Genomic DNA, 24,796 nt, shown 5'->3' on the forward strand with positions numbered 1-24,796 from the left:
GATACACTCAATCAATCAAACAACTTTTTTACACATTATCTATTATCAATTTACTTTAATTTATGCATTTATAGTTTAGTAGTAGCTTAAACACCAACATTGTATTTAACACTATTTTGAGTAGTTAAGAAATTCATAGTTGAGGGGCGTAGTCAATTCCTCATTGTAATAATTTGGAAAAAAATATATAATCATAATTTAGAATAATTAATCGTTTCATCGATTAATTTTTAATCCCAATAACACAGTGTTGTATCTCTAAAAACCTTTTTTAACGTTAAATGACTTTGTATAGATGAAAGTTTGTCCTCGATGTCTAACACAAACCACATAATAAATTATTTAGTTAAAAACGTCATACTACATACTACATAATAAGTCTTTTAAGTATATTATACTAATTAATTTAAATAAATATAAATAATATTTTTATACCAATATAATTGTTATATTATATTTTTATCTTTTTGTTAAATATTTAATTTTCAGTAATTTATACATATTAACTTTCTTTATTTTTTAATATATTTAAATATATTTTGATAAAATAGAATTGAAGTAGAATATGTATAAAGTCGTATTCTTTAAAATGTCATGTTAAATATCTAAATAAAACTTAATTTCATTGACATATTAATTTGTTAATCTATTTAAATATATATTTGATTATTTATTCAAAAATATTAAAATAAAATAGACTTTTTTAAGTAGACTATCAGATTATATTAGACTTTTACCAAAATTAAATTTATTTTCTACAATCGACCATCAGTCGATACCTTCTTCGTCTTTAAATATAAAAGAAATTAATTTATTTTAATTTTAAATTTGAATTAATATGTTAACTTTTTTTTTACTAATTTTTTTTTGGGACGGAGTAATAATACTTTTTGTTTTTATAGAAAAAAAGTTGAAATAATTAAATTTAAAGGCTAACCTTTTTAGTTAAAATAAAAAATAAAAAAAACTAGACAATTTGTCACGGTAATACTAGCATACGTGCCGTATTGTATTGTGGAGAGAAGCACATCATATCAAGTTGGTTTGGCCCGAAACTGCTGTATTGTATCAGAAGAACACAAGAAGTAGGTTTTTTTTTTTTCCTATAATTTCTGACGAAAAAAATCCATATAAAAACGCATTTTGTAATTTAGTTGTTTGGTGCTAACTCTCCGCCGATGGACATGCACCAGGACAATATACCATGTTGTTAACATCAATAAATGTCTGAATTGCTTCTTCAACGCTACCCAGTTGAATTCTTATTATTTATTATTTCTTTTCAACCCCTTCATATCCACTTCGCTCCCACTTCATCAATATCAATCGTCAACTTCAACACTTCTCAATTTCCACTTGTACACCGCTTCTCACTTTAATTCTTTGTCTTCTGGGATCTACACGTTCTTTTCTTCTATTTTACTGGTACACTATTTTTTATTTTAATTTGTGTTATTTTAGTTGATTTGCTATCTATTGATTCTTATGTTGTTATTTCAAAAGAAAAAAGAAGATTCTTATGTTATGTTGTAGATTTGTAGTTTTGCCTGTCTCTATGATTTTCTTACTTTACCAACTGTAATAATAAATTAATAAACCTTAGAATTTAATGCTGCTTATTTTATTTATGTTTATTATACATTTCTTCAATTTGAGGTAGTCAAGTTTGTGCTTCACCCACCTGCATTTCTTCAATTTGTGGTTCATATTTTATGTCAATTTCACACACCTTGTTTTAGTTTGAATTTGTCAAATGTGGACAATTCATCAAACAGTGGTCGTTTTTTCCATCTGGGACATAATTTTGAATGCTCTTAGCCTCCCAGGAGATGATTTTTCTAATTGTTTTGTTCGTTTTTATAATTACTCATTTTAATGAAGGAAATGGAACAACAGAAAGCGCCTATCTTGGAAGCAAGATCAGTAGAGGAAATTGAGATACCAATTGTCTCAGACAGACTTCATCTTCTTCCAATGACAACAGTGTCGTCGTCGTCTTGCAATTCTGTTTGTCGTTTGTCGAGTAAGGAAAAAAGTGTTGGGGGATCAAATGAATCAGCAAAGAAACTTTCAGCACTCATAGTTTTCTATGCTATTGTTATGGTTGTTGAAGCCATAGGGGGTTTGAAAGCTCACAGTTTATCTGTTATCAGCGATGCGGCACACTTGCTTTCTGATATTGCTGGATTCTCTATCTCTCTCTTTGCAGTGTGGGCTTCAGGTTGGGAAGCAACACCTCATCAATCTTTCGGATACAATCGTCTTGAGGTTTTGGGTGCTCTTTTATCTGTGCAGTTAATTTGGTTCATATCTGGTTTTTTAATATATGAAGCAGTTGGTAGACTTCTTTATCGAAATGCTATAGTGAATGGAAAGCTCATGTTTGCAATTGCAGCATTTGGCTTTGTTCTTAACTGTATCATGGTTTTATGGCTTGGTCATGATCATAGTCATCATCATCATGGCTTTGGAAACTCAGATCATGATCATGGTCATGGTCATAGTCATCATCAATGTGGTGGAGATTCAGATCATGGTCATGGTCATAGTCATCATCAATGCAGTGGAGACTCGGAGCACGATCATCATGGGATGGAGGAACTACCTAAAGTAACTGACGAGGAGAACCTTACAATGCTTTCAAATAGTAAGAGGAGTATGAATGTTTTGAATATAAACCTTCAAGGGGCCTATTTGCATGTCATGACTGATATGATTCAATCTATTGGAGTGATGATTGCTGGAGGAGTAATATGGGCAAAACCAGAATGGTTTATGGTTGATCTTTTATGTACTCTTATATTCTCTGTTTTATCCTTAAGTACTACTCTGCCTATGCTTAAGAATATTTTTGGCATTCTGATGGAGAGGACACCAAGTGAGATTAATATCATTCAGCTGGAAAGTGGCATTAGAAGTATCAAGGGAGTGCAGGAAGTTCATGACTTGCACGTTTGGGCCATAACAGTTGGAAAATATTTTCTATCTTGCCATGTAGTGGCTGAGCCTGGCATCAGTTCCATTGATCTACTTGCCACTATTAAGCATTATTGTGAAAACACTTATCAAATACAACATGTAACCATACAAGTTGAGTAAGGTTATATTCTTTTCCGCTCCATTATTTTCTTTTTATTGATTATTTATGTGATGCATTTTTCGTATAGATTCCCAAGACAAGTTTTATTCTAATCTGTTCTGACTTTTTTTTTTTGAAGAAAGTGTTCTGACAACTATTTAGTACCATTGACTATACTTCAAAATTACCTTTTAATTGTAACAATGATTTGAAGACACTTATTGGAAATATAAATTAATAGTTCTCCTAGTCTTTACAATTGAGACAATAACTCGAATGTCGGTTCAATATAAGCAAGATAAAACAAATGTATCTCTCCAAAATTCAACTTATCGAACTGACATCAATAGAATCATCGTCTAAGTGGTAAATACAAGACAACCATTAATTTATACTTTTGAAGCCACTAAATTTCAAGTGATTTTTAAACACTGGTTTATAGTAGATCACCTATTAAGGTGGATATCACCAAAAATTCACATACAACTAAAATGTTTTTGGGTTGAATCCAGACAAAACGTTCAACTAAACAATATTGACATTTGTCGATTATGATAAGACTTAAATGACAACTCGCAATATTTACTATTGCCAATTTGGTTCAAAACTTTGCCTCCAAAAGTACTAATAGATTTATTTAAACACTAAAAAAGGATATTGCAAAAGGAATGATAAAACATTCTGTCAAACAGATCTCTAGTAGCCTCCTTATAACAGCAATTAATAAACAAAAACCAAAAGATGCTTTGAATCTTACACGAACTTTCTGAAACGTCAGATTCTCAAACGCTATATCACCAAATATCTGTCAGTTCAAATATTACATCAATTCAAAAGAAATTATCACATCAAGGAAGAGATAACCGAAATAAACTAGCAACACTATAGTTTTGAAACTTTCACAAGCTTCCTCATAGCAACTCAACAAAGTAAATGTAATCTACATGTTTGTCTCTCACCCATAAAGAAGAAGGAAAAATAAAATAGAGGAAGGGGCAAAAACAGAATTGGGGGGGAAAAAATACTATCTGCTAGCAACGATTTTACTGAAAATGTCACATTAAGTGGAACAACACCCTCTCTTTGTAATGCCGGAGGTATCTGCAACATTGATTGTGGTTCCTTGGCCAGGAACTGAGGTACCAGAAGCTGCTTCCTGAGCTGCAAGTGCTTTTTTGCTTACAATATGATAAATCTCTGTCAATATGGTTTGGAATGCCTTCTCAATGTTGGTTGCTTCCAGTGCAGATGTCTCAAGAAAAGAGAGACCTTCCTTCTCAGCCAATGCTTGGCCATCATCCTCTGAAACAGCTCTAAGATGGTTCAAATCAGACTTATTTCCAGCCATCATGATCACTATGTTAGAATCTGCATGGTCCCTCAATTCACGCAGCCACCTTTGGACATTGTCAAAGGTTTGCCTCTTAGTTATGTCATATACAAGGAGAGCACCCACAGCTCCTCTATAATAGGCACTGGTAATAGCACGGTACCGTTCCTGACCTGCTGTGTCCCATATCTGTGCCTTTACAGTCTTTCCCTCTACCTGTTTAGGAAGGCAAAGAAACAACCATTGATAACAGCATTGTAATACAAACAAGGATTCATAGACAATCTACCATAGTATCATTTTTAAAATAACTTCAACACTTGCAGTCGAAAAGTTACTCTCAACATACATCATGTAATATAAGATAATATTAAGAACTCGGAATATCTACAGAAATAGAAAATTTTAGAGTGGTAGAATGGCACCCTGCCTACAACAGGAAAAACCTCCAGGCTTGGTGAGAAATGAGAATTTACAAATAAAATACATTTGCCTCACTCCAAAGGAACTGCTATGAACTTGAGTCCACAACATATCGGATACAAACCCTGCCATGCTTCAATAGGCCAACCTTTAGGGGTTCTGAATTCAAAATATTTAGTTACTGATATGCTTGGACACAAAATGAGTTTTCATAATTGTAGCTATAACAAAACAAACTAGAATCATTCCTCAGAAAAGGATCTGAGCTATAACTTCAAAAATTCAAACAAAACAATGCTTGTGAACAAAAAAAATACTCAAATGATAGTCTAAAGCAAAATAACACACAAAATGATAGAAATATGAAAAACGAGGATCAACTGGCAAAAACACACGTTACAATTACAAATGAACGCATTCACATGGAGCAATGGAAAAATAAAAAAATAAAGAGGAAGTGCAAATACCTGAAGGGTTCTGGTGGCGAATTCAACTCCAATAGTAGATTTGGACTCCAAACAAAACTCGTTTCGAGTAAACCTGGAAAGGATGTTAGATTTTCCAACACCAGAATCTCCGATCAAAACGATCTTGAACAAGTAATCATACTCATGATCCACTCTATGCGCCATGGATCTTCTCCTCTCCGATCTCTAAAACCTACAAGATCCAATTTCAATATTCATTCAGATCCAAATCGACGACGTAAAAAACGCACGGCGACACATTACAAGACGCAAATCAACACAAAAAAGAACGAAACAGACGCGCACGAAATGAAGCAATAGATCTAATAATAATTGAATCGAAAAGCAAAAGAACTCACTGTGAGACGGAATGGTTAATTAAAAGACAGCAACGAATTGATGATAAATGAATGAGTTTGGTGAAGTTTTTTCAGGTGTTAGTTTATCGAGCGCAGAGGTAGAGAGAGTGTGGTAGGGTACGGTTCGGGTAAACAAACGAACCGTAGAGAATATTAGTGGAGAAGAAAAGGAAGAAGAAGGGTGGAGGCTTTTTCAGAGAGTGGCCAAATTGGCCAATTGAAAGAAAACGGAAATATCGATGAGTGAGAAAGCACTTCGAACGGCAATTAAATAACGTACTATATTTTTATTCAATTAATTAATGTTTTCTTTATGGTAATAATGGATATTTTTAAGAAAATGGTTATTCGTTATTTAATTTGGTGTTTTAATTTTATATTGGAGTGGAACGGTGTCGTATTGGAGAAGTGGACAAAGTCGACAAAATAAAATGAGAGTGATGAAGCTGACTGTAGGCATTGACAAGCTGGCTTACGGGTGGAGGGTAGTATTAAGTACTACAAGGTGTGAATTGCCAGCGAATTTACACGCTTTAATTTGTTGGCGTGTGTTTGTTCTTCCCTTGTTTTGATTCTTTTGGATGAATGTAGCTATGTATATAAGGGAGCTCATATGCGCTACCTTCTCTCAATTGGCTAACCAATTACAGCTCTACTCCGTGACATTAAAAAACATGTGTATGGGAATAATTTTTCATTGCTTGGTTCATTCAAATTGATTACTCCCTCCGTTTTGAAATTATTGTCGACTAATATTTTTTATACATATTAAAAAATAGAATGATTAAGAAATTATTATTATTATTTTATCAAATTATTTTTATGAATTATTAATTGATTTTTCAATATTATAAATATAAATTGGTGTTCATATTTTAGAAGTAGTGTATACATTAATAGTTAAAAGATACAACTAGAAAAAAATAATTAGAGTTAAATTAAAAATGATATTGTTTTAAAATATTTTGTTGGTAAAATAACATTTATTGTGAAACAGATAAAATATTAAAAAAAAAGTCATAATAGTTAGGACTTAAGATGGAAATAAATAAGATCGGTCGACATAAATCTATGCCATAACTCATGAGTGACTTAGGTCATATTTTTTTTTTCATATGAGTTAGATTAAGACTTTTTTAAAAACTTACTTAGCTAAAAAAGTTATGATATATGCACATGAAATGGATTTTTTGTAGTAGTTGTTTCCCACAATTAACACGTAAGTGGTTGTTCGATTTTGATAAGACGAAGTAGAAAATGCATATTTGATTTTTATTTTATAATTAATAAAATATTAAATTTGAATCTAGACTGTTCAATTTTAATCGAACGACTACCAACGTGTGACAATGTCTATTTGCTAGTGAATTTTTTTTTTTAAACTTGTAAAGTCGATTCACTTAATTAAATATAAACAATTTTATTACTACTATCACTATAATTATAATTATAATAATACTCCATCATTTTGTATGGGAAAGAGAACTTATTAAGACAAATTAAGAAATATTGTTAATTTTGTATGGGAAAGAAAACTTATGAAATATTTTATAAAATTATCTCTCATTAACGGTATGAAAAAAATAAATTAATATAATTAAAAGAAAAGAGTAATAATAGTACCAATCAATTTCGTTCAACGTGCAAAATGAGATTTATGATATTTTAATGTAGAGGGTGGAAGAGAGATAGAAGAAATTTTTAATAGGTTTTTGTTTAGTTCCAGGGAAACAAATATATTTTAAATGAGTGTTTTTTGTATGTTGAACTTCTCCCCTCTCAATCCTCCAAAATCGAGATAGATCAAAAATCACTTTATGAGTGACTTTGCTCCACTCCTCTCCTTAAAAAAGAATCAAACACAATTCATGTAAAATATTTCTTCCTCTTCATCTACCTCTAACCAAAAGCATACAAAAGAGTATAATAAAAAAAATAAATATTAATGTTTCATTAAATATTTTAAAATAACATATAATATGGACAAATTTTTTGTTGTTGCAAAATTACATATGATTTATGCCAAAGGAAATATTAATTTTTTTAAAAGATCCAAAGGTTTATTATAAAATTTACTGTCTAAAATATAATATAGACTACAAAAGGTCCAAAGTTGGGCCTTTATTTGTTTTTATTTAGGTACACTTGTGGACTAAAAAATCCACTATTTTACTAAAATTGGTATAGTCCATCTTTGGAACTTTTTTGTAGGTCTTTATTAGAAACACTCATACTAGTGTACATTTTCATAAAATTATAGTCACTTGTTAAGTGATAATTCACCTAGACTGTATCACATCATTAATTGAATTGTGACCTAAACATATTACTTATCACATTATCAAATTAACTTCAACTTCAAAATATATAATTGAAGAAAAGGTATACATTCAAAAGTTTGAAATAAAAATTGTAGGAATAATTAAAAATAAGAGAATCAAAATCACAAGTTTTAAAATAAAAATATCAAAATCATTAATGAGATGAAAAAGAGAGCAAAAATGATTTTAAGCTAAGTTATATTGAAAAATGTTCAAATAGATCGTCATATAAAAAACAAAAAAGGTCATAGTAAAAATAAAATTGAAAGTCTTTAAGTCCTTAACTCAATTAACAAAATACTGATATTATTAAGTTTGACGTATTGTCCTTAGTTTGAACCTAAGACTTTACAATAATGTGTAAGTTTATAGTGGTGCTTACTATACCTTCTACATATAAAAATTGTTAAATATATTTGTAGTCGCTTTAAATGTATCAATTCCATTTTTTGTCACTTTAAAAAGTTCATTCGAACTTTCGTTATTCTAAATTTTCTATTACTAAATTCAGTCTCTGTTTATTTAGAAAATGTCACGTTGCATATTCTAAATGACTTTTTTTGATGACATATCATTGATAAAATTTTAAAATATCATTAGTTTAATAGTTTAACTATTTAATTTTGAATCTTTATTAATTTATCTATAACTTCAAGTTAGATATTCAATTATTAAATTAAAGATTAAATAATTAAGCTATTAACTTAATCATATTTTAAAGTCTTAACAATGACATGTCATAAAAAAAAATCAATAAGAACATGTGACGTGAACTTTTATAAAAAAACAGGGACTAAAATTGATAACTGAAAATTTAGAAGGATCAAAATTCAAAAAAAATATTTTAGAGAAACAAAAAATAAAAGTTGATATATTTAAAATGCTAAAAATATATTTAACCTTAAAAAAAAAATTAAACTTGAGAAATATTCAAAGACCAAAATTTTGATAGACCAAAATTAAAAATTAATATTGACGGTCTATTAAAATTAAACTTGATTTAATTGCACTTTTAGTTTATTTTTTATTTTAACATATTGAAAAAAATAGTCCTCATATTTTAAAATAAAAAATTTTGGTCCCTCAGTTTTCCGGTTTCTTGCAGTTTTGATTTCAACGCATAATCCTTACTCCAAAAATGGTGACTTTTATGCTTTGTTTGGTTTGTGAAGGAAAAAAATAAATAGAAAGTGAGAATGAAAATGAATAAATTAAAAGTAACTTTAATTTTATATGGAAATATACGCTAGTATGAGTGTTTCTAATAAAGACCTACGAAAAAGTTCCAAAGATGGACTATACCAATTTTAGTAAAATAGTGAATTTTTTAGTCCAAAAGTGGACCTAAATAAAAACAAATAAAGTCCCAATTTTGGACCTTTTATAGTCTATATTAAATTAGACAGTGAATTTTATAACAAACCTTTGGATATTTTAAAAACATTAATATTTTCTTTGGCATAATTATACGTAACTTTGCGACAACAAAAAATTTGTCTCTCATATTATATGTTATTTTACAATATTAATAATATATTTGATTTTTTTTAATTATATTTTTTAGTATATTTTTAGTTAGAGGTAGATGAATGAGAGGAAATATTTTACATAACCGATAAATTAATAAATATATTTTAATATTTAACTACATTAATAATATATCAAATAAAATTAGTTGTAACTAATTAGGAAAAGTAAAAAAGTCAAAAAAAATTATCCCTTGTGTTGTAACTTTCTAAAGCAACTCTATAGAAAACTTTACAAGCAATGAAAATTGTCAAATCAATACTAAAATATTCTGAGATTATTTTATTGCAAATAACTTATTTATTTATGTTTGAAAAAATTATTGTTAGTCAGTTTAAGAGTAAAAAGTCAATTATAAATGAATTTGACCTTTTGAAATTTCATTAATTTTATTTTATAACAAAGTCTCTTTTTATTTTATTTTTTGGTTTAATTTACATTTCACTTCATATGATTAAGGAAAAATCATTGTGAATTTTTGTGATAATTATCTAAGTTTGATTTATTAATTTTAAAAATGTACTTGTTTTTATTTAGTATTTAGCCCCTCATATCTTCTAACTCGCTACTTGTAATAAATTTCCTTTCCTCGTAAAAATTACTAACTATTAACATTTATTAATAAAGAAATTATATATGTTTTTAAATATTAAATTTAATTAATAAATATTGAATTTGTTAGACTAAAAATGATGTTACATATTTGAATTTAAATATATAATTGTTGTAAACTTTGCTATTTAATCTATAAAAAAAATCATAAAAATATATTTATTGATTCAATCCAATGAATTGTCAAATTTTGTCTGATAACTAGTTAGTCAATTTTTTATTTTATTTTATTTTGCATTGTATGAATGTCATGAATATCACTTTTAAGCATGGAATGTTTGAACTCCACGAAAAGTCCATAATATAATAATGGGCCTATCTATATCCATAGAGATAGAAAACTTGGATTTTGTATTGCACGCAATCAATATTTATTTTATTATAAATTTATTATAATTATTTAAATTTGAAATAAAATATTAAATTTAATAATATTTATATTTATTAATTAAGTTAGAATTTAAAGATATAATTTTTATCTTTTAACTTCAAAAAATATTTTTATATAAATATAAAAATTAAAACAAATTCATACCATTGGACGTAACATTTCAAAATTTTCAACTACAAAAATTTATCTGAATTTCTCAAACAAAAGTTTTAGTTTTTAAAATTTTCAGTAGTTATATTTTGTATAAAAAATTCAAAAATAAATTTATCAATAATTTTTACTTGAAAATTTCATTCTTTTTTTAATTTTTCGATATACAATATAACTATTAGAAAATTTTAACAAATGAATTTTTTGGATCAAGTTTTTTTTTCTAGTCAAATTTATATATAATGATGTTTTTTTCTACCCATATTTCATAAACAAAAACGAAAATAGTTTAAATATGTTTTTTGTTCTTGCAAATATGCATTATTTTGATTTTAATCCCTGTAACTTTTTATTTATTTAAATCCATGCAAATTCTAACAAGTTTTAAAAAAGTCATTTATAAATCATTTTTAGTAAAAAAATAATGACACGATTAATTTTAGATGAAGTAACATATTGTGACCGCGTAATTGTTATTGACCGGACAATATTTAATATTTATTTTATTAACTCATTTAATCATTTAATTATAAACTTAAAACTAATAAATAAATTAATTAATTAATTAATCAATTAAATAATAAAAAATTAAATAATCTTCATCTTCAACTCCAATTTTTTTAATAAAAACTCAAAATCTTCATCTTCAACTCCAATTTCTTCTTCATTTTCAAATCACAAATTCTCAAATATTTAATATAAAATAGGGGTTGCTATATACTTTAATTAAAACAATCTAAATCCAATATTTTAGAAACCGTAATAAACAAAATTCATAATATAATTTCGAAAAAAAAAAGAAAGACCTTTAAAGCAATGATTTCAGCAAGAGAATCAAAATCTTCAACAAGCTTTCCTATCCTACTACGATTCCAAGGGTTTCTATATTGCTCACGAAGTATAAGATTAAAAGAGAAATTATACAAGATACATGTCCTGCTTTGAGACACATATTTAGGATCAAGTGAAGAAGAGGGATCACAATTTTACTATTTCATTAACACTATTTTAAAAAATGGTGGATCTTATTTCTTGAAGAGCGTGTGTAGCTGGCGAATAATGCATCCCTGGCTATAAATGGATGAATTATTAAATGATTAAATTAGTTAATAAAATGAATTTTAATTTTAGATATTAAATATTGTCTAATAAACAACAATTACATAGTTATTATGTGCCATTTCATTTAAAAATAGTTATATGATGTGAGTCACATCTCTATTTTTTTACCAAAAAATATTTATAAATGACTTTTTTAAAATTTATTAGAATTTGTTAGAGTATAAAGCAAAAAAAAAATAATTTACAAAGACTAAAATCAAAATAAAACATATTCGCAATGACAAAAAATATATTTAAACAATAAATATCTATACTAAATTTTTCAAAAATATAAAATTTTTGGTGTTGCAAAATGAAAATATATAAAAAATTTTAAAGTTTTGAAAAACTCGAAAAAATAAAATTAACTATCGAAAATTTTAAAATTGAACTTTTTGAGAAGTAATTAACTAATGAAAATTTAAAGAACAAAATTTTTGGTACACAAATTAATCCAATAAAAAATTTTGATTTTTTAAAAATTCAAAATCTTTTAACTCAAAAAATTCAATTCTAAAATTTTTTGCATACTGAACTTTTTAAAAATAAAACTTTCAATAATATTAACATGTATATCAAATTTTTTAGAAAAAAAATTATGTATTGAAAATTTTGATAAAAGAAGTACAATTTTTAAAAAGTTAGATGAGTTAAAAGAAAATTCCGTATTTAAAAAGTACATAATCGAGGGATACAAAATATAATTTTCTACCTATAATCTTGTAGATGGGTTAGCGAGGACAAGCCCTTTTTCGATCCAACAAACCGGTAAAAAACCGTTTCAACAGTATTTGGAATTTCCGTGACCAAAACGGTTCAACCACACCAGAAAGGAGAAAATGAAGAAGGAAGACACAGTGAAACTCATCAGTTCCGATGGTTTCGAATTTGTCGTAGACAAAGAAGCTGCCATGGTTTCTCAGACCATTCGCAACATGCTTACCTCTCCAGGTTTTCTCTTCTTCAATCACTTTACCCTTTTGTAGTTTTTCGGTTAGTGCGATTAGGGTTTCCAATTAACGTGGATTCAATAAGATTAAGATTTTTAAAGCTTCAATTTCTTTTGTGATAGGGAGTTTCGCTGAAAGGCAGCACGGAGAAGTGACTTTTCCTGAGATCAGCACCACCATTCTTGAGAAGATTTGCCAGTATTTTTACTGGCATCTTGAATTCGCTAGGTATTTGCATTTCCTGCTTCCTTGTTCTTAACATCTTCAATTTTAGTTTTCATTTCTTGTTTCTATGTGTAAATATACATTACTTACATTGTTGAATTTTTTTGTTTTTTATTTAATTGGTTTAATGAATGTTGTATTGATTCATAATGTTAGGCTATCTGCATATAAAAGATAAATTATGTACCTTTCAATTTGCTTGTGCTTTGTCCTCTTTTCGTAAATATAAATGTAGGATCTGCAATGTTGGATGGGATTCTAATTTGTTTAACTGTATGTTTCTAGAATGTGAATACTGATGTTTAGTCTTTGGAAATTAAAGACTAGATGGGTCTTTTAATTTATAGCCTACCTGATTGATGAGTGTTTTGATTTGGGTTATTAAGTATCCATTTTGTTCTGCATTGAAGGGATTTTATAGTCTGATGTGATATGTAATGTGTCACGCGTCGGGGTGCTTTCTGTAACTTACGCTCAGATTCAATTTTGAACCTGCCATCGGTTTGCAGTTTTCTTTTATTCTTTTGCCTTTCCTTATTACGATTTTGATGTCGATTAATTGCCCAAACCTCTAAATGAGTATAGCTTGCATTCCTAGTTTTTTGTTTTCAAGTGCTAAAACTATCTCATTTGTTGCTTAATATATCTTTGGATGATCTTGTCCTTTATTGGTATAGTTAAAAGATGTTGGATGGTTTTGAATCTTGATATGTTTAAATGAAAATGACTAGAGGAAGGTTTAGTGTATGTTTGGATCCGCATTCATTTTTATGTCCCAAAGTCATTTGACTGCAATTTTATGGAAGCTACAAACTGTTGCTTTAAGACTGACGTGTGTTGGTGTTGTTTCCACCGAGGAAAAAAAAGCGCTTAGTAGAGGATAATAGAATTGCAATTGGAGAAGAAAATTGTAATTGATGCCCGTCAGTGGGCCCTATCCATGCTTTTTTTGCTACTCCTAATTATGAGAATGTAAGATTGTTTTAATCTCTAAAACAATTATTGTTTAACTGTGAATCCAGATCGATTGCAATTTCTGAACTATTAAACAATTGTTACCTCCTGTATTTTGGACCAGTAAGGTTTATTTGTTGTTTCAAATTGAAAGTGACCGAGTGATCTGAAAATGTAACAACGCAGCCTTACCAACTTTAGTTGGCACTTGTCCTGATTGTTGTTTTGACCCGCTGGTCTGTATTGTTAGACTGCATCTCTGGTGGTGGCATAGAAATTTTCACATCTTTTTTATAATACCTTTCTCTAGATTGCTTGGTGATTGTTGCAAAATTCTGGTTTACGTATTGGAATGGGAAGTTATATGTTCCTTACAGAAGAAAATAAGCTCTTTAAATCCCTCAATTTTATGTTTGTATTTTATTTAAATTTAAATTGTGTTGACTTGTTTTTTCCGATCTTGCTAGTGGAAAGGACAGAGAATTTCCTATTGAACCTGAATTAACTCTGGAGTTAATGATGGCTGCCAATTACCTACATACTTGAGCATATTGACTTCCCCAAGGTTGATAGTTCTCTTTATCGTTGTAGGCTTTTGTTATTTCTTGGACTCTCTAATGTTTAATTGACAGTAGTTATTTTTGTTGTTGTTGTAATCTTCCTCTTTTTGCCCTTTGATGGGTACTGCAGAAGAAACTTTTTCCTTGTTCGGCTATGGAAAAGTATAAGTTCCTATCATTGTTGCCGTTGTAAACTGTATCCTTGCAGCAAATAGAATATACATGTAATCTTTGTAATAAAATGATATTAGATTGAGCTTGTTAGACTAACCTGATTGATATCGTGTCTAGCTTTTATGTAATGCTGTTTCACTAGTTATTTAGTTCTGCCACTTGGTCATACTTTGCACAAAAGTGAAGATTGTGTATGTAGCAAATAATTTGTCAAATCTTTAGTTATACGTCTAACAATTTGTCTGAGTGTTGAACTAGTAGTTTAGTGTCATTAAATTTTTTGTAGTATATGTTGAGTAAATCACCAAATTTGGTCCTTATAATTGTAAGTGTAAACCATTTTATTCATTTAAATTTGTGAATATGCAAAGGTGTTCTTGAAATTGAAAGACGTTCAATCATCTTAGCTTTTTTATTACTAAGAATGTATAAGGTGGTATGTTAAGTGCTTTTTGTGATACTCCAAATGGACCATTGTGCATGAAAAAGTTTTGGTTACCACTTTCACTACCCTCTCATTTCAGTACATTGTGTATCTTCTCCCTCTCTTGGTTGGCTTCCTATGAAGGATGAAAACTCAACTAAATATTCAATATGGGAAACAAATGGGAGTATTAATCGTTATGGCCTCCGTCACCAATACTCTAATCGTTGGGCGAACTTAAACTTCTTAACAAATATTCCCGGTCCTTTCAACTTCACAAGTCATCACTGAATACGTAATTTTCAAAATCCTATCTAACCTACTATGTCAAATAGATAGGAATTGACACATTTTAACTAGGGTGAAAAGTGGTAAAAACATTTGTAAACATGATTCCCTATGCAATTTAACACAATAGTTGGAGTTAATTTTCCACTTACTACTTCTTCGTATCATTATTCATATAATGTATATTAAAAGTTAACTAAATTAATAGTATCGAAAAATTTACCACGTGCAATACATGAATAATATTGATTGATTAGATTTAGTATTATTATTTAAAGATTTTTGGTCAAACAAAGAAGTTATTAGATTTCTCGTTTATTTTTAACCTTGTCCTGTATTTGTGAATATATTCTTAGATGAATATATATAACTTGTTTTCATAATTAAAAATTATAATAGACTTAAACCAAACTTATTCTTAGATGAATATATCATAACTTGTTTTCATAATTAGAAATTATAATAAATTAAAAGAGACTTAAACCAAAACTTAAAAAGTTTGGTAATGTGAAATTTATAATTTGGTCGCAAAGACACATCATTTGACTAAGGGTTAATTAATTTTTGATATTACCAAAATGGTCTCGCCCCCCTTTCTTATTATTGTCACAAAGTTCTCCAAATTTTTGTTTAAATCACAGTAGCCTAGATTTTGGCCATATTTATGTGCTGGGTTGTGGCTTATGCAAGTCATTTCCCACGTATATATCTTAACCTCGCTCGCAGCAATTACTTTGGCATTTCAGAAGTGTAATGGCAAGTCGTTGTTTCATGAGAAAATGGGAAACCTGTCGTTTGGCTTCTGTATTCCTCACAGAGCTCACCTCAAATTCAACGAGGTGTAGCAACCTCATCAGAGACGTTTCAACTGCATTGTCTTCGACACACAGCATTGCAATGTTTGAACCCAAAAGTGTATGGGGTTTTAGGGAATACCACGACGGAAGACCAAGGGGTCCTCTTTGGAGAGGAAAGAAACTAATTGGTAAAGAAGCTCTCTTTGTTATTTCTGGGTTGAAGAGGTTTAAGGATGAAGAGGATACGCTTCACAAGTTCATCAAAACTCATGTCTTGCGACTTTTGAAGATGGACTTGATTGCTGTTCTTACTGAACTTGAGCGCCAACAGGAAGTTTCTCTCGCTCTCATGGTATATTCTCACTCCCATCTCTTCACATCTTTGCACCCTTTTGTTATTAAGGTTGTTGCCTGTAACCTGTTTGTTAAAATGTTTCTCAGAACATGTTTGTTAGTTGTTATGATGATTCCATATAAGCTTTGTTTTAAGAATGTGAAAATGTAATCGCAATCAAGATTTTAAATTGTGGTCGTGATCCTTGTTATTGCGACCAATTGTGTCCAAAGCTAGCTGATATAACTTCAACCGCGATTGCGGAGGCATCAAAAACTTGATTTGAGCAACCCAGATTGCTACCGCAAACCTTATTTAAACCCTGGTGGTAGTTTATTTTTTTGTTCAATGAAAATATTATGTTACAGTATATGCCCTTTTTTCAATCGCAAACACAGAGACATGAAAACCTTGATGTCAGCAGCCCAAATTGATAGTGGGTTACTGCAAGCTAATTTTTGAACCCTGATGGTAGTTTTAATTTTATTAGTAATGAGAATATTCTGTTAGTATGCCCTTTCTTCTGGAAATTAAAGATTCATACATTAGGTTATGGCATTTACTAGATGTGATTATTATAGATATTTTTGTAAACTTGGGTTTACTAGTTACTTCGATGGATTTTCAGGTGTTTAATGTGATGCAAAAGCAGGACTGGTACAAGCCTGATATGTTCCTGTATAAAGATTTAATTATAGCTTTGGCAAGGGCTAAAAGAATGGATGATGTTTTGCAATTGTGGGAAAGCATGAGGAAGGAGAATCTATTCCCTGATTCTCAGACTTATACTGAAGTCATAAGGGGATTCTTGAGTAATGGATCTCCTGCAGATGCAATGAACATATATGAGGATATGAAGAATTCTCCGGATCCACCAGAGGAGTTGCCGTTTAGAATTTTGTTGAAAGGGCTCTTGCCACATCCTCTTTTGAGAAACAAAGTGAAACAAGATTTCGAGGAGATCTTTCCTGATTCCAGTATCTATGATCCACCACAAGAGATATTTGGTGCACGCTGAGGTTTGAACCATTCTCTCTCCCCCTCCCTTTGTTGTGCCGCATTCAAAAGTTTTTTCTTTTTAATAATCTCTGCTGTTTTCTAATCGCATCCATGGACACATAAGGTACTAGGTACAATGTTGATGCACATGCACTTGATTTAGAGGTTCCTCCAAAATTGCAAGTTCTTGACTATATTTGATATACTTGTGAGTCAAAAAATGAAAAGATAGTCAAGTTGGGTACAATTTGGCTGGTACTAGTATGTAAAACATAAGAAAAAAAATCAACAATAAAGAATAAGTTATTGGTTTAAGATGTGATACCTGCTTCTGTGATGATAAAATAGAAAGATGATACTGTCGTTAAGCTCCGCAGCCGCTTGTCATCCTCTAATACGTTATGCTGTCAATCATATTGAACTCAGGATTTTCCTACTTTTGTTTTTAAATATGTTGCAAATACCACCTTAAAAAGCTTCAACCATTAATTGTCTTTCCTTTTTCCATGTGAAAAAGAGTTGCCCGAATAATTTTGCACACTTTTAAATTTGAATCTTCCCCTGCCTAATTACTCACCAAATCAAATGTCAAGGAAGCAATCCTTGTAAACTATTCTAATAACCTCTTTTGGATAAATAGTTGCTCCTGGCGACGTGATTCTTTATGGAAGAAGCAGGATCATGCAACAAATATGGAAGTAGTAGTTGTGGCTGCAGTCATTCAAGTTCTGTGCTGGCAAGTTAATAGTAGATTGAGGATTGACGTTTACTGTTTACTGTTACTGGCAAATAGGTAAGGTTTTGGTGTTGAAACTGATTGAACTTCACTAAGTGTGAAAATATTTATGCTCTTTTTTAGTTCAATTTCATCCATCTTATCTACAATGTACTAATTCTAATTGTTATAGAAGGAAGAAAAAAAAGGGAATCATCAGTATTTTTTTCCCAGCAGTATTTATGATGGATATTACCTTGCATATTGAAGGGGGTTGAATGAAAGAGCTGCTTGTATATTTGTATCTAGACCAGGTTCAATCCAAATTGATTTTCTTAGAGATCTGGTATAACTCAAATTCGCTTATTTTTCAAATGTAATATTCATTTCAAATTTCATTCCAATCAAATCATTCGCAGCTGTCAGTCTATGTTGCCGTTACAAAAATGTAATGCTGAGGCGCATCAAGTTTCACGCTCATGTTCTTATTTCCTCATCCTTCTAATTAAAGTGTATGCCGAAAAACTTTTATACACTTGCCCATTTTTTAGTTGTTGGTTTCATACTTAATCAATTAATATTTGACAGCCGACGTTGGATATGGGTACTTATGAGTAATCTCATGGAGTGTGGAGTGGTTTAAAGTTTAAACTAAATGCATATAATTTCAGATGGGATTCTCAAATGTGTAACTCTTTTCACCTAACACAAAAGTCTCTACTGGTGTAAATAAATAACACAATAGGCCTAATCACATGCTAGAGATAGACATAAGTAAATGAACAAACCTATCTTTCTTCTTTTGGGTGAACAAAATGGGCCAGAAGCCCCACAAACCGAACACTAAATACTACTAGGAAAACTAAATAAGGCGATATCCCACCCTAACACCGACAAAAAGGAAGCAGCGACTTAAAACCTTTACAACTACTAACAAGAGATAAATCAAGCATACTTAAGCAATCCGCTACATGATTAGTCTCTCTATATCTATACACATTGTAATGGACAAATTTAATGTGTCTTCAGTGCCTCAGAACCAGAAGACATTAGGATTTGATAATCTACCGAGAGAATAGGCTTGCTTGATGAACAACAATTTGCTTCAAAAAATATAATTCGTATTAATAATTAATTCTGCTTGCTGTAGATACAACCATTGTACCTCCCCACCAGACACAGCATGATATCAATTTTTCAGCCATCGCCGCTTCAGGCTTCAATGATCATAAACATTCATAAAAATTTCACATCCCATACATGAAGTAAATTTGAATGCTACAATACAAAATAAAATAAAATGCTACACACACCTGTATTTGATTAATTCCTTGATTATTGACATCCACATTTTAACTTTAACGAGTAAAAGCATAAAGGACAAGAACAACATAGATAAGTAGCGCAGAGGGAACAAGAATAAGCAAAGGAGCAATAGCAGCAAATGTATAATGACTCCCACAAGCCAAAGTTCCCAACTTTATCTGCACCAAATCAACCAAAGCCATAACCAAGAACCCACATCCAAAAACCGATCCAAAAGCAGAAACCAAAGTTCCCAACCTCAATGCAACAGTGTTAACTTCCACAGCCAACTCATAGCCCTTCACCAAGAAGTTGTTGGTATCAGCTCCGTCCTCGGCACCATTGCTGATTTTGATGACATTTTTTAGAGCCAAAGCAATGAGGCTTGAGAAAAGGAAGGAGCTGAAGGAGTAGACGTGGTAGGCCATGAGGCTTTCGGCCACGGAGAGTCCGGCAATACAGGCGGTGTTGTTGTCGCCGACCAGCGTGTTGTTCGTATTAGTGGATGTGATGCCGAGGAAGAGTGCTAAAGTGAAGAGTGAATTCACGTTGACGATGCCGTCTAAGGCCATAATGTGAATGCTGGTTGTTGTTAGTTTCCGGCGTGACACGTCAGACATTTCTGGTGAGGTGACGGTTGTGGAAGTAAACGGAGGAAAATACATTGGCATGTAATGTATCTTATGCTTTCTTTGCTAATACGATGTGGTCTTTTTAAGCGTTTGTATTAAATTTATAGCTATTTGCTTGCAAGCAACATTTTGCGTAGAAGTACAAAACACATTTGTTTCCAATTTCATAAAAGAGAAGGTTCAAAATATTAAAATAAAATCGCCGTTGCCGGGGATCGAACCCGGGTCATCCGCGTGACAGGCGGAAATACTTACCACTATACTACAACGACTCCTTTGAGAGATTCTCTCTATTGTAATTTCTTGTATAATATACTAATGCAGTTAAGAATTCACTAAAGCTCAAATTCAGAAGCCAAATACGCAATACCAAGAGGTATATAAAATACGTAAAATTGCACAAAAACGTAAACTCCACAATAATACAAGACTACTATGAAGGAAAAGGAAAGAGTTACTAAAGAACTTTGTGAGATCATAAAAAAGTTATATAAGGAACTAAGTAAGGATCCTCTCTGTTTTGAGAGGAAATAAAAATCTCCAATTTGGGAGAGTGGTTCGAAAAGACACGCGGCAGTCATATAATTTTTTAAAAAAACAAATTTAAATTAACAAAAAAAAAGTGCAAAAAAGATAGTTCTGTGTACATCAAGAATTAACATCTTAATTGCATAGTTATTTGTTTTGAATTACAAGTGAGATAATTATTGTAAGTAGTGGACTATGTGTACTCATATTCCATTAGAAGGTTGGACATTATTGCCAATTTATCTCAACAAGGGAAATGAAGAATGAGATACTTTTACCCACTACCTATGTGTTTTCCACCAAATCTGAAGAAGTTATTTGTCGTCCACCCTTTTGAAACTATACATCAAAGCATTATTCAATTCATTAAAGTATTTATTCGTAACAAATAGCAAGTCTCTTTGAAGTTTGAACAAATATGTAAGCAAATGGAGACAATTGTGTATGTTACCTGTGCTAGGAAATTGTGGAGATGAAGATGAACTCAAACAAACCATAATATCTCAAAAGGAACTGGTTGATGATTATACATGACATGAAGACATTAACAATCAAACATATAAAACATTTCAATTCAAGCCACTCCATCATGTCCGAGGGCAAGTATTCAACAGATCCAGCACAAAGCTGAATTATAAGCACACTTTTATTTTGGCTATAGCATAAGCACTTATAAACCAAAAATAGAGTCTTAAGAAAAGAAAACTTTTTAGTAGACCATATAACTAAGCACATGTAACAACAGAGAGAACATCCGTTTGCAAAGATCAACCAAACACAACAGCATATCAATCAGACGGTAGAAAGGGCAGATTCTTTCACAATTGTTACAGGGCAACTTGCATTTGAAGTCACATAACTAGACACACTCCCCAACAATACCCTACAATCAACAAAACAAACAAAATCATCAAGAGATTAATTAACACCCTGAATCAATTCAATTTGTTACTTAGGCTGAATTAAAGTAAGATCATGTTTTAAATTCCAATGAAAACCAAAGTTACCTCTGTATAGCACCCAAACCTCTACTACCCATGACCAAAGCATCAAGCTTCAAATCACCAACAGCATCACAAATTTTCTCTCTTGGATCTCCCCAATATATCTTCGCCACCACCGTCAACTATAATCATGGCAAGTTATGTTAAGAGACATGACATCCATATAATAAGAAGAGAGAAAATCCAAAAATGAATTATATTGATCAAAAGTAAAATGATACAAATTGGTAGACAATGATACAAAGCGATTACATCAAAATCAATTTATAGGTAGTCCTAAACTAGCAACCAACTACTAATTTTTTACCAAATATAAAAACCTACAATTGTATCAGAGTTTATCCAAGATTCATTGGACCACCTACTATCACGTCACCAATACTGGCCTATTCGGGTCACGCTCCAAATGCCCAATTTTGGACGAGAGGAGTGTTAACATTAGATGAGATAAAGTCTCATAAGCAAGTGTTTATAAGCAGTAGTAGTCCTCACACAACAAACCAGTTTTGTAGGGTTATTGTAAGAAGTTAAGTCAACATCAACAAACATGTTTTACAACAACCAACTAAAATTCAAAGAAGTTAAGTCAACCTCAACAAACAAACATGTAAAACAACAATAAATAAAACAAATTCGAATCCAATACTAGGTAGTAATTAATTAAAAAAAAAAAAAACCTCTTTCTGTCTAGAAGCAGTGTCAAGCAGGTCCAAAACCTCAGCATCAGGGTCAACCTCATAGTGGTGCATCACCTCCTTCTCACGAAACTCCGACAACGGTATCAAAGCTTAACCGACAAATCCATATCACAATAATCAAAATTACAAGATCTTATTAAGACGAAAAATGAAAAGTATCGAATAATAAGAAAAAGGAACTTACGAGAACCAGTAGTTAACCATAGAAGATTACGGGATTCGGTGCTTTGGGAAGGATTGATGTGGATGATGTAGAGAGTGTCAGCGTTGCGGAGAAGATTCTCAATAGCCCATTTGAGAGCGATCTTGCTTCCCTTGGAAAAATCCAAAGCTACGCCAACTTTCCTATCACTTGCCATGTTTTCTTTATTTGATCAAACAACCCAATTTCTCAATTCAATTATGATAACTGATCTATTCACAATTCAATTCACCTACGAGCTTCTCAAAGTTTTTCTTTTTTCTTTAATGGGGGGTTACAATGGTTCACGGCCAATCAATTTCTGACTACTGTTTCTTTGTCTTCGAGTTCTCAATATATAAATACTTTTTTCTTCCTAAAAAATTACTATTATTATAGGTTGAAATATTTTTCATATATTTTTTATTCAAAATTCTTCATTATATATTACATTAAATTTATATATTTTAATAATTTATTTCTTTTGATTCTTAGGATGTCGACGGACAGAGATCTTTTTCTCGCCAAGAGGAAGTCGTATTTTTAAAAACACGATCATCTATTATTTTTTTTATAATAAAAAAAATGATTTTATAATAAATGATTAATAATTAATTTAATAAATTAAAAAAATTACATTATAGTAATAAAATTAAATAAAATATATTTAATAAAAAAATATATCAAAATTAACGTGGTTAAGTAGATACGTCAAAATGTACTTTATTATTTTAATAATTTTCTTTTTCTTCTATTTTGCATTGATTTTGTATTTTTTCTATTAAATATATACTGTTTGAATTTGTTAATATCATTTGATTTTTCTAATTATTTTAATTATTTTTAATTTTTAAATTAATAATTTATTATAAAAGATAAAAAATAAAAGATAATATATGATCGATTTTTAGAATGAAAATCTTTTATTGGAAAAAAACAAATTTCTGGAGTGATTATAATATAGTTTTGTGACCTTCTAAAAGTAAAAAATATACGATTAATAGAGAGTTTTAAATAAAAAGTATATATAAAAGTAAAATATATAATTTTATAGAGATGTAAATAATAAACTAATTAAATTACTTTTTAAGAAAAATAATTAATTTAATATTAATAAAATCAATTGTATTTATTTTAAGTTTATAACTAATATTTTTTAATATTAAATTTGAATTTCTTTTTTGGATTATAGCGTCTAGAATGTAATGGTTCCCCGTAATAAGCCGAATGTCAAATAGATATTCAAATTGTGAGTAAAAAATGTGAGTATTTTCATAGAAGCGTGAGATAAACTGATGTTCGGAGGATTTTCGCATTTATTATTAAAAATACAAATATTTTATGAAATGATCCAAACAAGTTTCTATAAATTTATGTAATTTGATGAAAGTTACTAAAGGATAACTTTAAGGGTTCCGTCTCTACCATTAAATTTATCTATTAATAACAAATTTTGAGAAAGAAAGGATTTAAAAGAGAAGATTCAGATTTAGAGATTCATTATTATTTTGGAATGTATTCAGATTCACTTAGGTCAAACACAAGAGTACAATAGCAGTTTGACTTAATTCAGTATCTGATAGTGAATAACCTTTTCGAATTTATGACAAGTCATTCACTCGGAAGATATCCAAAGTGATGGTTTATCCTAGATCATCCGAACTTCCAACTACGATTGCAATCATTATAATCATAGTCATTAGATGGTGACCACCTATAACAAAACAAATAAACATATATCTAACATTTATTAATTCTTGATGACCATTATAAGAATATTCCATAAACCCTATGAGGAACCCCTTATATAAATCGACCTCCTTAGGTTATAAAGGTACACGTAAATTATAATCTAAATTTCACTTATGCTCTAATAAATTTTTACTTAATCGTCAGAGTGTGTGTATGTACACCCACTCCTATATAAGAAGCTGATAGAGGAAACCACTCAAATTGAGATCATTTAACCACTCAAATTGGGGAGCTCAATCATGAATGTTTTCTTTGCATTTTTAGTCTCTATATTTAATCGCACTTATAAAAATAGATTTGATTCATCGAAAATGAGAAGTTAGTAAAGTAACAAATTAAAGATTAAGATTATAACTATCTATAATTGATCATAAATGTGCATATAATATCGACTATTGATTTGTTTATAAACGGTTGATATTATTATCTTTATTACTTAAAGTCAATTTGTTCACTTTAGTAATTCTACAAAAGTAAGATAAATTTTTTAAGTTCAACTTTTTGGCCACTTAAATT

The 24,796-nt window shown here is 30.1% G+C and overlaps 6 protein-coding genes and 1 non-coding gene across 8 annotated transcripts; 3 read left to right on the forward strand and 4 right to left on the reverse strand.

Annotated features, from left to right (window-relative positions):
* Window positions 1–1,062: 1,062 nt before the first annotated feature.
* LOC101512438 (metal tolerance protein B) lies at window positions 1,063–3,121 on the forward strand. Its single transcript, XM_004507100.4, has 2 exons — window positions 1,063–1,425; window positions 1,882–3,121. Exon 2 carries the CDS (start codon window positions 1,885–1,887, stop codon window positions 3,097–3,099), a length of 1,215 nt encoding a protein of 404 aa, XP_004507157.1. The 5' UTR covers window positions 1,063–1,425; window positions 1,882–1,884; the 3' UTR covers window positions 3,100–3,121.
* A 700-nt stretch (window positions 3,122–3,821) lies between these two features.
* On the reverse strand, window positions 3,822–5,934 carry LOC101512110 (ras-related protein Rab11C). The gene is made up of 3 exons (XM_004507099.4): window positions 5,659–5,934; window positions 5,300–5,492; window positions 3,822–4,625 (listed from the first exon to the last, which is right to left on the reverse strand). The coding sequence occupies exons 2-3, from the start codon at window positions 5,462–5,464 to the stop codon at window positions 4,140–4,142; spliced, it is 651 nt and encodes a 216-aa protein (XP_004507156.1). The 5' UTR covers window positions 5,465–5,492; window positions 5,659–5,934; the 3' UTR covers window positions 3,822–4,139.
* A 6,535-nt stretch (window positions 5,935–12,469) lies between these two features.
* On the forward strand, window positions 12,470–14,719 carry LOC101510626 (uncharacterized). Of its 2 annotated transcripts, XM_004507095.4 has the most exons (4): window positions 12,470–12,711; window positions 12,833–12,938; window positions 14,357–14,454; window positions 14,580–14,719. In XM_004507095.4, the coding sequence occupies exons 1-3, from the start codon at window positions 12,600–12,602 to the stop codon at window positions 14,433–14,435; spliced, it is 297 nt and encodes a 98-aa protein (XP_004507152.1). In that variant the 5' UTR covers window positions 12,470–12,599; the 3' UTR covers window positions 14,436–14,454; window positions 14,580–14,719. The 2 variants fall into 2 exon arrangements, with proteins under 2 accessions (XP_004507152.1, XP_073225811.1); XM_073369710.1 differs by having other exon boundaries at window positions 14,357–14,719.
* A 1,235-nt stretch (window positions 14,720–15,954) lies between these two features.
* On the forward strand, window positions 15,955–18,546 carry LOC101511161 (protein THYLAKOID ASSEMBLY 8-like, chloroplastic). Its single transcript, XM_004507096.4, has 3 exons — window positions 15,955–16,484; window positions 17,095–17,485; window positions 18,106–18,546. The coding sequence occupies exons 1-2, from the start codon at window positions 16,089–16,091 to the stop codon at window positions 17,482–17,484; spliced, it is 786 nt and encodes a 261-aa protein (XP_004507153.1). The 5' UTR covers window positions 15,955–16,088; the 3' UTR covers window position 17,485; window positions 18,106–18,546.
* Window positions 18,547–19,415: 869 nt separating this feature from the next.
* LOC101511472 (uncharacterized) lies at window positions 19,416–20,269 on the reverse strand. The gene has a single exon (XM_027336238.2). It carries the CDS (start codon window positions 20,154–20,156, stop codon window positions 19,539–19,541), a length of 618 nt encoding a protein of 205 aa, XP_027192039.1. The 5' UTR covers window positions 20,157–20,269; the 3' UTR covers window positions 19,416–19,538.
* Window positions 20,270–20,317: 48 nt separating this feature from the next.
* Window positions 20,318–20,389, reverse strand: TRNAD-GUC (transfer RNA aspartic acid (anticodon GUC)). The gene has a single exon. It is a non-coding gene; the product is annotated as a tRNA-Asp (tRNA).
* A 735-nt stretch (window positions 20,390–21,124) lies between these two features.
* On the reverse strand, window positions 21,125–22,946 carry LOC101511795 (universal stress protein PHOS32-like). The gene is made up of 4 exons (XM_004507098.4): window positions 22,532–22,946; window positions 22,327–22,436; window positions 21,653–21,771; window positions 21,125–21,528 (listed from the first exon to the last, which is right to left on the reverse strand). The coding sequence occupies exons 1-4, from the start codon at window positions 22,704–22,706 to the stop codon at window positions 21,438–21,440; spliced, it is 495 nt and encodes a 164-aa protein (XP_004507155.1). The 5' UTR covers window positions 22,707–22,946; the 3' UTR covers window positions 21,125–21,437.
* Between the last annotated feature and the right edge of the window lie 1,850 nt (window positions 22,947–24,796).

Source organism: Cicer arietinum, chromosome 6, assembly GCF_000331145.2.
Source record: "Cicer arietinum cultivar CDC Frontier isolate Library 1 chromosome 6, Cicar.CDCFrontier_v2.0, whole genome shotgun sequence".
Classification (NCBI taxonomy): Eukaryota; Viridiplantae; Streptophyta; class Magnoliopsida; order Fabales; family Fabaceae; genus Cicer; species Cicer arietinum.